The sequence below is a fragment of the Chiloscyllium punctatum genome, chromosome 26 (genome assembly GCF_047496795.1).
Source record: "Chiloscyllium punctatum isolate Juve2018m chromosome 26, sChiPun1.3, whole genome shotgun sequence".
NCBI lineage: Eukaryota > Metazoa > Chordata > Chondrichthyes > Orectolobiformes > Hemiscylliidae > Chiloscyllium > Chiloscyllium punctatum.
Window position 1 is genome coordinate 78455112 of NC_092764.1, and position 12081 is coordinate 78467192.

The following is a 12081-nucleotide window of genomic DNA, read 5'->3' on the forward strand; positions in this document are numbered from 1 at the left end:
AACTACAGAGAGTTGTGAACATAGCCCAGTACATCATGTAAGCCAACCTTCACTCCATTGACTCCATCTATATTTCTTGCTGTCTGAGGAAGGCAGCCAACATGATCAAAGACCTCTCCCACCCCAGTTATACTCTCTTCCAACCTCTTCAGTTGCGCAGAAGATACATAAACTTATGATTAAGAATAGCCGATTCAAGAAGAGTTTCTTCCCTGCTGTTATTAGATTTTTGAATGGACCTCTCAAATTTTAAAATTAATGTTGACTTTGCTCCTTGTGCACCTTCACCCTAATACACGTTGTATGCTAAGATTAGATTAGATTACAGTGTGGAAACAGGCCCTTCGGCCCAACAAGTCCACGCCGACCCACCGAAGCGCATACCCCTACATTTACCCCTTACCTAACACTATGGACAATTTAGCATGGCCAATTCACCTGACCTGCACATCTTTGGACTGTGGGAGGAAACCGGAGCACCCGGAGGAAACCCACGCAGACACGGGGAGAATGTGCAAACTCCAGACAGACAGTCACCTGAAGTGGGAATTGAACCCGGGTCTCTGGCGCTGTGAGGCAGCAGTGCTAACCACTGTGCCACTGTGCCACCGTGCCGCCCACAAAGATCTGCCTATACTGCACACAAAACAAAATTTTTCACTGTACCTCGGTACGTGACAATAATAAATCAAATTGAATCAAATGTACCCATATCTCTCCGTGTATTCCATTGTCTCATTCCATCTAAATAGTATTCTGGTTTTTCTGTGTTTCTTACCAACTTGGAAAAAAACCTGTTGTTTTTCTACAATGTTTTATCCACCAACAAAACAGTTGGCCTTTCATTTAAGTCATACGTGTCCCTTTGCCAGAGTCTGTCCCCTCCTGACAAGTTGCTTTCCTCTCTATCTTTGATCAACAAATTTGGTGCCTTCAATCAAGGAAAAAATATAAATTGTAAACAGTTGAATGCAAATACAAAAGCAAAATACTGCAGCGGCTGGAATCTGAAATAAAAGCGGAACATGCTGGAACTACTCAATGTGGGCTGGGTGACGGAGAGAGAGAAATCGAAGTTCCCGCTTCAGCTCAGGTGAAAGGTCGGTCACTTTGAAAAGTTAACTTGCCTGTGGCGCTGCCCGAGCAATTCCAGCATTTCTCCATGTGTGTGTCTTTTTCAGTTTGTCTTTCCATTTCTGTGCAGTAGGTGAATATACCTATCTTTAAGTTTGTACATTGTTTGCCTGTACATTTCTTTGTGTGGTTTGGTTGTGTGTGTCTTCTTCATTTAGTTGTACGTGTGATTATATGTGAATGCTTGTGCTCTTTTGGTTTGTGCCACAAATTCCTGAAGCTGATCGCTATGGTACACTTCAGCGGCCAAGTATTAAATACTTCCTCTCCTGCTGCCAGCTGCGACCCGCGGGCCGGATGACTTTCATTGACTGGTCAAATTGATACTCGCAGGAGTTTGGGGGAGTGGCTGTGTGAGGAAGGAAATGTTAACGTGAAAAAAAAATAATCCGTCGAGAGGCGAACTGAAGTTTTGGAGAGTGATTGTCACTCGGATTAAAGAAAAGCACCAGAAAGCAGGGCGCTTGGAAGCTGGAATTGAATTAATTGACAAGCTCGCCGTCTGATCCAACCGGGGAGGGAGCGAATCGTGGGGAGTGAAACTTCTGCAAAGAATAACCCAAACAGGAGAGAGACGCCCACAGGGTAAGTCACCGCATCCTGCTCCCCGGGGGGCTATCCCTAATTTTACAAACATCAACCCAGGCTTGACAACGATCTTTTGTCTCCCACCTGGAAACAACTCCAAACATATTTCAAACTTAGTTCGTGGGATGGGGAGAGGAACGGTGTCGAGTCACTCAGCAACCCCACCCCAAACTCTCTCAGATCAGGTCAGTGACTTGGAACCAGATGTGAGCCACCACACCCGGGAGTTAACCGAGGAAGCTCCAGGATTTGAATGACAACCCTCTGGACATTTCTGAGAGCTGTTCAGGAAAGAAAATCAAAACCAAACCCACCCTCAACTGTGTTCAGAATGATGTCCATCATTGTTTCATTTTCGTTCAACACTTATTACACAGAAAACCATGGACGACGGGGATGATGTAGAAAAGAGATTGGGAGGCTTGTGATTGTTTAACTTATCGATGCAGAGAGGAAACGTTTATTCAGTAGCAAGGCAACACTACTAAAAAAGCAGATCGGGGGAGCGGTTGAGCAATCAGAGGAGTTTTGGACCTGTCGGCCTTGTTTCAAATAGAAACCAAAGATAACAGTTTTTACATGATAAAGAGCGATTACTTCTTCAGTCATTCACTAAAATTCCTGAGGAGATTGATGGTTTGATGCTGTGCTGAAAATGTGTTGCTGGAAAAGCGCAGCAGGTCAGGAATCCTGAAGATGGGCTGATGCCCAAAACGTCGATTCTCCTGCTCCTTGGATGCTGTCTGACCTGCAGTGCTTTTCCAGCAACACATTTTCAGCTCTGATCTCCAGCATCTGCAGTCCTCACTTCCTCCTGGTTTGATGCTGTGACTAACATGTTCCGAAGGATTTGTTCGTTTAAAAGTCCAGTTATTGTGGCCTAAATCAGTTCAGTTAACTGCAGGAGGACTGATGGGGACTGGTACCCTGAAGTATTAAACATGGCAGAAGCCTCAATGTCTAAGATTGCTTGTTTTTCTGGGATGTGATGACATTCTGAAATTGAATTTGTGTGCGAAGTTACCTTGGCTGGATAGCCGAGCTTGTAGTCTAAAAGGAGCTGAGCTAAAATAAATTAGTCCATATTCCTATGTACCTTTGTTGCACGTATTTTGCCTATGTGGCTTTTCCTTAGGCCATGAGGCTAAACAGTGGGTGTAGGTGGGCTATTTGATTATGGCCAGATATATGTCTATGAGTTTAAAATGAGTTATAAAAACAGAATTGATAGTCAAAATCCAGGTTAATGTTTTTAGGTAAGTGTGCAGGAGTCTGCTGAAGACATCAGAGGCTACATACAGGAATTTTATTCTGGATTCGTGGTGCTGGAAGAGCACAGCAGTTCAGGCAGCATCCAAGGAGCTTCGAAATCGACGTTTCGGGCAAAAGCCCTTCATCAGGAATAAAGGCAGTGAGCCTGAAGCGTGGAGAGATAAACTAGAGGAGGTGAGGGTGGGGAGAAAGTAGCATAGAGTACATTGGGTGAGTGGGGGAGAGGATGAAGGTGATAGGTCAGGGAGGAGAGTGTGGAGTGGATAGGTGGAAAAGGAGATAGGCAAGTAGGACAAGTCATGGGGACAGTGCTGAGCTGGAAGTTTAGAACTAGGGTGAGGTGGGGGAAGGGGAAATGAGGAAACTGTTGAAGTCTACATTGATGCCCTGGGGTTGAAGTGTTCCGAGGCGGAAGATGAGGCGTTCTTCCTCCAGGCGTCTGGTGGTGGTGAAACGTCGATTTTGAAGCTCCTTGGATGTTGCCTGAACTGCTGTGCTCTTCCAGCACCACTAATCCAGAATTTGGTTCCAGCATCTGCAGTCATTGTTTTTTACCAAACAGGAATTTTATCACGTTGTAGAGTCACTGATTAATAATTGTAAATTTTCACTGAGGGAGTCAGAGATGGATTAGGAGAAATTATTTCGGCAGAAAGTTGTTAGATTAACATCAGGGACTAGTTGAAACAGAGACCATTGCTTCTTTAAGGCTGTCAAGAAAGCACAATAATTAGTTTTGGATTGCTCTGGTGAAAGGTCAGCACAGACATGCTGAGCCAATTGGCTTTTATAAGTACTATTAAACTTAAATTCAAACATGGTTTCATTCCATAAATTTGAACCCAAATGTAGAACAGTACATAATCCAATAGACAACCTGCTTCCACTCCATGGAGAAGCTCGATATAATTCAGGTACATTGAGTGGAATAATTTTTGAGGGAATATCTCTCTTGCCTTCAATGTTGCAGGAAATTGCTAGGAATGGGTTTACCAGTTGCACCTTTCTGCAAGGAGCAAATTATATTGAGATATTTAAATCCACCCCAAGGGTTGGATAAAGAGTTCAGTTAGATTAGGAGAGAGAATTACAGTTGAGATTATCAAGCAGTGAGAATACTATGGTTAGAATTAAGGGTGCACAATTCTGTTGGGACTTGTCTACAAAACCTCTGATGATGGATAGTGACGGGATTTGTAAATTATGGAAATATGATTAATTGCAGCTAAACAGTGTGATTGAACTAGAAGATTTTAATTTTTCACAAACTGTAAAAACAACTCAAGTGATAAAATAGTAAATGTCTGGAAAGTTTTCAGGACAGGATTTTGAATTAGGCTCTGAATTTTTGATTTGGAAAGTGAACTTTTCACAGAAGTTTCTACTGAAAGCTTATTTTGATATCACTGATTGCAAACTCTTCTAAGGACCAGCAGAATTAGATATCTTCTCAGATTGGATGATAACCTAATTTTAATAGTCCATTTTAAGAGTCCAGCTATAAATGGATTTATTACAAAAAAATAAGCAATTATCATCTGTCAGCATGATTTTTACCCTGCAGTGAACTGATGTAAAAGTTCACACCATGAGCAAATGTGTGGGTTTGCTGACAGCATTGATTTCGAAGCTACTTGGATGCTGCCTGAGCTGCTGTGCTCTTCCAGCACCACTAATCCAGAATCTGGTTTCCAGCATCTGCAGTCATTGTTTTTACCTATGTGGTTTGGTCATTTTCTTTGAGACAGAAATAGAAAGTGCTGGAGAAACTCTGCTGCTCTGCCAGATCTATTAACTTTGTTTTTCTCTTCATAGAGAGTTTCTTCAGCACTTCCTGTTTTTGTTTCAGATTTCCAGCATCTGCAGTTTTTTTGTTTTATTTCTTTGAGGCAGAATATCTGCAAATGGTGAGTGTCATGACTGGAACAAGATCAGCTGGGTGACCCTCTTGGAATATGAGTTCCCTGATTAGGGCTGTTAACCTGATCCAGTCAGGGAACTCTGGCTGAGGTAAAAGTGTGAATGTCCTTGATGCAGTCACTCTAGTGCCTGAGGCAAAAGTGAGGACTGCAGATGCTGGAAATCAGAGTCTGGATTAGAGTGGTGCTGGAAACGCACAACAGGTCAGGCAGCATCTGAGGAGCAGGAAAATCGACATTTTGGGCAAAAGCCCTTTTAGTGCTTGAGTCTGTAAGAGACAAACTGTTGTCAAATATTGTGCAACTCGTAAGTAAAGGGTGACTGGTGATCGGACACCAACCTATACAAAATTATTTCAGTGGGTAGCCAGTCCAAGTTATGTAAAGGCCTATAAAGGCTCAATATCAGTCCCTGCCCAAAACCAAAAATCATGCACTGTATATAGGCTGCTGCCTGTGAATAACACAATTTCAAACTAATTAATTATTTTTGAAAAGCCTAAACACATTTTTCTGTTAGATAAGTGCACAACAATCTAATTATTTAATTTTTTTTAAATTTCAAAGCTTTGACAACATTCTTGTGAATATTTTTACACCAGAAGATCTTAATTTTAAGAGTCATTTAAAAATCTGCAAATGATGGTATTAGATTGAATTCACCACAGTGATTAATTTGATCTAGGATAAGGCGAATTTTGTGGATAGTTCTGACTACAGCATACCATGGGATGTCCCCATTTAACAATGCCCTGTTCAACATTATTTTGCTTTAACATCAGTCAGTGAATGGATCCTGTATTCTTTTTTACAATTACAAGTTATTTTGAAGTAGTTTTGAACTGATCGGATGTAGTGGTGCATAACCTGATCAGCAGTGGCCAATCAGCAGACCTATCCCACTCTTTTTGCTGATCCTCAGTCATAGAGTCATAGAGATGTACAGCGCAGAAACAGACCAGTCATGCAGCCTCCCCACAATCCTAACATGTGGGCGGCACAGTGGTTAGCACTGCTGCCTCACAGCGAGAGAGACCTGGGTTCAATTCCCGCCTCAGGCAACTGTCTGTGTGGAGTTTGCACATTCTCCCCGTGTCTGCGTGGGTTTCCTCCGGGTGCTCCGGTTTCCTCCCACAGTCCAAAAATGTGCAGGTTAGATGAATTGGCCATGCTAAATTGCCCGTAGTGTTAGGTGAAAGGGTAAATGTAGGGGAATGGGTATGGGTGGGTTGCTCTTCGGAGGGTTGGTGTGGACTTGTTGGGCTGAAGGGCCTGTTTCCACACTGTAAGTGATCTATTCTAAACAGTAAATCTAATCTAATGTCCTTTTCCTGTAATCTTCCACCTGTGGCCTCTGCTACTCTCTGACTCACTGTGTCAGGAATGATTGAGAAACAAATGCTGGTCTTCCCTTACCGCTTGAAAGAATAAAGGGGAAAAAATCCAAGCTGGGGCTCTTCCCTTCAATGTAAGCAGAATTTCTTCTTAGATATCTTTCTTGGAATAGTGCCATGGGAACTTCACTATTTGTATGAATATATGATATGGAAAGGCATGACCTCAATTTAACACTTCATACAATACAAAGGTAATGCAAACAAGGTGACAGTATCAGCGTAGATTGTTGGTGGAATATGATAGGAACTTAAACAACATGGGCTGTATTGAAAAAATGGCAGAATTGCATGAGAAGCCCAGCAATGCCTCAGGAGCAATTTGCTGCATTTTATAACTGCATTCCAGGTATTGTTGCAAATGATGTTATTAACTGCACATCTCACCTCATTAACATGTAGCTCATAACTTAATACCCACTGCACACAATCAGGATACCGAAAGTTCCTGAGAGCAAGTACCTGATGACTTCAATTCATCACTTCCTCCAAAGGGCCTCCATGTTAGTCATCAGGCACAAAGATTTCAGAGCACTCTCCAGTGGGCATTGGCCACACGCCCGCCACATCCACAAGCATTTGTGTATGATATGCGTCAGCCTCTAAGACACCCCCATCTTCAATCCATTTATATGATATTTTCTGCATTGAATGCTGCAATTATTGCATTACTGCAGCAAGGATATTTGTGCTCAGAAACATACATCCAACTTGTGGACTGGACTAGCCTGCATCTCTGGGCAGTTCACTTGTTCTCTTAGTGATAATTCATTTCAGTCAACCCAGATGGTTACAGCATCCCTGTCTTTCCTTTTGCACCATCCTCTCAAGTATCTGGGACCAGGCTGGTGTAGTCTGAAGCCATGGCCTCCATAGTCAGTCTTGGGGATGGTGCATGTTCAGCTTCTTACTACTCCATCCACCAGGACTTCCAAGTCTCCGTCCGCAAAGCAGGCAATCAATTTCCTTCTCTGCCATGTCCAGGGCAAATATTTGGAACCATACTGGCTAGTTCCACACTAACAATGCTTGTCTGGGTGCACAATGACCTTTTAAAGTGTTCCCAGCATCCAGATGCTGATCCATTCTGGGATATTCCAGCAATGAGAAGTTGTTCCAAGTATGCCGCGTGGGGAAATGGGGCAAGAATTGGGGGAGGGGAGTCATTATTGGGGTGGAGATAATTATAAGGCAAGTATGGTAGCTCAGCCTTGCAGATGGAAACTCTCCATTAAAGTCGATAAAACTGACACTTAACCAGAATATTGTAAGATTCAGCCTGATAGGTTTGAACTCCTGAAATGGCACTTCAACTAAGAATGTCCTTATCTAAAGGCAAGAAGAGAAGAAATAACTTGATGTTGCACCTGCATGGCCTAATTAGGTACTTTGCAATGCTATTCCTGTTATGCTGAGCTCATTTGCAAAGGCTCAAATTGCTTGAATGTACATCGGCTTTTTGGGAAAGAATACAGGTCTCCTCTTTCATTTGTGTGAAAAATACATCTTGATATTACTACTGAATGGCCTAGGTGTATTAATTTTATAACTGCTAAGGTGTGTAACCTTGAGGAGGTGATGGATGTCTCGCTGGTGTTTTAGAATCTTAGAATCCCTACAGTGCGGAAACAGGCCCTTTGGCCGAACAAGTCCACATTGACCCTCCGAAGAGTAACCCACCCAGACCCATTCTCCTACCCTATTATCCAATATTCACCCCTGACTAATGCACCTAACCTACACATCCCTGAACATAATGGACAATTTAGCATGGTCAATTCACCTAACCTGCACATCTTTGGACTGTGGGAGGAAATCGGAGCACCGGAGGATACCCACGCAGACATGGGGAGAATGTACAAACTCCACACAGTTAAAAATCACACAACACCAGGTTATAGTCCAACTGGTTAATTTGGAAGCATTAGCTGTCGGAGCGTTGCTCCTTCATCAGGTGGTTGTGGACTATAAGATTGTAAAACACAGAAGTTATAGCAAGTTTACAGTGTGATGTAACTGAAATTATATGTTGAAAAAGGCCTGGATTATTTGTTCAGTCTCTCATCTTTTAGAATGTTAAAAATCACACAACACCAACAGGTTTCACAACCCCCCACCCCAGACAGACAGACATACACTCCCATACTCAGACATGCATCCTCTCACAGACTTCGGCACTTTACACTGACACACACATATACAGCCTCTCTCACAGACACTCACAAACCCCCACCCCAGACACACACACATGAAAACCCACATGCACACATACACATATATGTTTGTGGGGTGAATTTGTACTTGCAGAGTTACATTGTACTTTGCTCAAAAACTGCATGAATCCATGTAAAACTCTGTTAACTCACTTTTTAGATAAGAATCAGTCGAAGCATTATGGCACAGACAGGGAACACAGGGGGCTAACATCTTCAACATCTCAACATCTTATCTGTGCTGACACCAATTGTTACAGTTAACCTGAGAATGTAACTTTTTAAAAAAAGTTTTGTGGTTTACATATGAAAGAAGTGAAACTATCATGGTCATTCTAACAGATGAGAGACTGAACAAACAATCAAGGTATTTTTCAAAATATAATTTCGGTTACATCACACTGTAAACTTTTGCTATAAATTCTGTGTCTTACAACTGTGTACTCCATAAGGACCAGATGAAGGAGTGGCACTCCGAAAGCTAGTGCTTCCAATTAAACCTGTTGGACTATAACGTGGTGTTGTGTGATTTTTAACTTTGTACACCCCAGTCCAACACCGGCATCTCTAAATCTTTTAGAATGACCATGTTGGTTTCAGTTCTTTCTAGTCTGACAGTTAGACATACCATTGTTCTGCCATTCTCACATTTCGATCACATAATCTGCACTTTAGCACCCTTTCTCCCCCTCATTGCAACTCCACCCCACCCCCCACCCCCACCCAAAGTAAGAACTGAAACCAACATGGTAATTCTAAAAGATGAGAGACATAACAAACAATCCAGGTCTTTTGTGCGATTCTTAACTTTGTATACCCCAGTCCAAACCGGCAATTCCAAATCAAAACGCCACACAGACAATTGCCCAAGGTCTCTGGCGCTGTGAGGCAGCAGTGCTAACCACTGAGCTACCGTGCCATCCCCAGGTAAGGAAGGGTAACCTCTTTTGACCACCTCAGGTTGGTCGCAACAAATATTTTTATTTCTTTTTCAATATGCAATGATCAAACTTCAGTTCTAACTTAGTTAACAAGGGTGGGAGGGTGACCTGTGAGGGCAATGCAATGATGTCTCAGTGTGAAAACAAAAATTGCTGGAAATCATAGTGGGTGAGGCACATCCATGGAGAGAGAGAGCAAGGTAATTTTTAGAGTCTAGATGACTCTTCATCAGAGGTGACATGAAGGGACAACATTTATGCAATAGTTGGGGGGGGTGCAGTGCAGGGGAGAAAGAGTGCTGATAGTGCAGATTAAATGATCGGAATGTGAGAATGGCAGAACAATGCTGTGTCTAACTGTCAGACTGGAAAGAACAGATGATCCCACTGGAGTGGGGGTAGGGGTGAGAGAACATGGTGACAGTGAATGCAACAAGTAAAGCTAAAAGAAAGGGAAGAAATGGGATTAAGTTCACAATCTGATGGTGTTGAACTCAACATTATATCCAGAAGGTTGTAAAGTGCCTAATCTGAAGATGAGATGTTGTTTTCCAGTTTGCACTGTGATTCATTGGAGCATTGCAGCATGCTAAGGACAGACAAATGGGCATACGATCAGGATGCTGAGTTAAAATGAGTGGCTATGGGAAGGTTGGGGTCATGCTTGTGCACGGACTGGAGGTGTTCTGCAAAGCGGTCACCCTCTATTGTTAAAGGTAAAAGGCAGTCACTGGCAGTTCACTGCCTGAACTTTAGTCTGACAGTCAGCACCCATTAAGATTGAGCTCTATCTGATTATTCTCCTCACTCTCTGGTTTAAAATCACACAAGATTATGTAATTAATGAATAAACCACTGAGGAAATTGCCTCATGTGTGATCATTTCAAAGAGCAGAGCTATGGATGTTGACTTGTGTTTTTGCTAATTTTCTGCTGACATGGAATATGATGGCCTTCTTTTGAGCTGTGAGTTTTTATAAATCTATAATCATGGAAGTTGGTGTTGAGTAAAGAGATTGTGAGCAGTGTGTTTCTGTTCCATTAGTCTGTGTGTTAATCAAAATATGAATACCCATGTCCTTTGGATATACCCACCCCTCACTCTCAACTCCCCAAAACTGATTTTACTTCAATGTGTAATCTAAGGAATAGACTAACTCTATTGTGCAGAATTGTGTTAAACTGTGTTCTCTGTGCTCTTACCAAGGTTCAGTGAGGGACCACAATCAGGTCTAGCCTGTCCTTTATAATTCTGGATGGCATACATTTTACAGTCAGCTCATTCTAAGTGATAAGATAGCATTGATGATCTTCTGTCATTGCAGATTCTAGCATGGATTATATTGAAAAAATTTTTAAACTGGCTAAAACTATTTATTCACTCTGTGATGAGGTGAAAATGAATCGCAAGCGGTGCCAGCGCCTGAAGGTTCGAATCGAATGCCTCATGGAAATTGTGGCTGATTTTCAGAATCATCAGGACCTGATTAAGCCAAAGATTATGAAGGAGATGATGGGGACTTTGGAGTTTGCAGGAGATTTTATAGAGTCTTTCACCAACAAGCATAGATTCTCCAAGGTCTTCAAGGCTTATGAAATCAAGGAAGGCTTCAATCATCTCAATGAGCAACTAAATGATGTCGCTAGTGCCTTCCGCCTGGCCCTACAAACTAAAGAAATAACTTTGTTGAATTTGGTGAACACGTTTGACGAAAAACAAAGGGGAAAAGATGATGAACAAGACACAAAGGATGATGAGCAAGATCTGGAGAAGATTGCAAAGAGGTTGGAAGAAGGTATGTGGATGGTCACTTGTAATTTATTGGTTTTGGTTTTGGTTTTAATTTGACAACATAATTATTAGGAGGCATTGCAGAAAGATTACGCACTGAGTAGCATTCTGACTGTATCCCTAAATGCATAGCAAAGAAAAGGATTTTGTATTTATTGGTGTGAAAAGCATTGGCATCCTGCCTCTGGATTAGAGTGGTGCTGGAAAGGAAAGCAGGTCAGGCAGCATCCAAGGAGCAGGCCTCTGTATCGACAAACATGGAGGAAATCCTCTATCGTAAACCCTCTATAAATCAGCATAAGCTTTTCTGATTGATTTCTCAGCATTGTAATCATTTAAAATTTAACAGTCAATTTAAATTATTCGACATATAGAATCCCACATCCACTACATTTATAAAAGCTAGTGTTTCAGCAGTCAAAATACATTATTTTCTTATATTTCCAAACTGAGGATCAACATTTCCCAAGCATCAGAAAAATTATGAAATGAGCTACACTGAACAAGTACTACATGTATAAATATAAAACATTGCCCAAAGTCACTAGTTTCATGGTCATTGATCATATTATGATCACATAAGAATGAGAAATTAAAAAGTGTTTTCTCCATTATTTAGTATTTTATTCATCCTTAAAAAATGTGTTTTCAGATGTTTCATTCTGGTGATAAGCTCAACTCTACCAAAAGTTCTGGTTAGTCTGAGGTGAAGCAGTTTCACTGAGTAATGAAGGTTTATGACCATAAAACCAAAGGAAAAAGGAACAGGAGTAAGCCTTTCCACCACTGGAGCTTGTTCTACCATTCAATACGACCATGGCCATTTTA

General features: G+C 41.8%; 1 protein-coding gene across 2 annotated transcripts in view; it reads left to right on the top strand.

Moving 5' to 3' along the window:
* Window positions 1–1040: 1040 nt before the first annotated feature.
* LOC140453207 (mixed lineage kinase domain-like protein) overlaps window positions 1041–12081 on the top strand; it is a 44523-nt gene continuing 33482 nt past the window's right edge. Inside the window, exons 1-2 of one of the 2 annotated variants that reach the window (XM_072547750.1) lie at window positions 1041–1100; window positions 10787–11257. In XM_072547750.1, the coding sequence (XP_072403851.1) occupies window positions 10795–11257 (463 nt within the window). In that variant the 5' untranslated portion in view covers window positions 1041–1100; window positions 10787–10794. Of the gene's footprint in view, window positions 1101–1170; window positions 1720–10786; window positions 11258–12081 lie in introns of those variants that run through there. The other variant, XM_072547749.1, reaches the window with a different exon arrangement.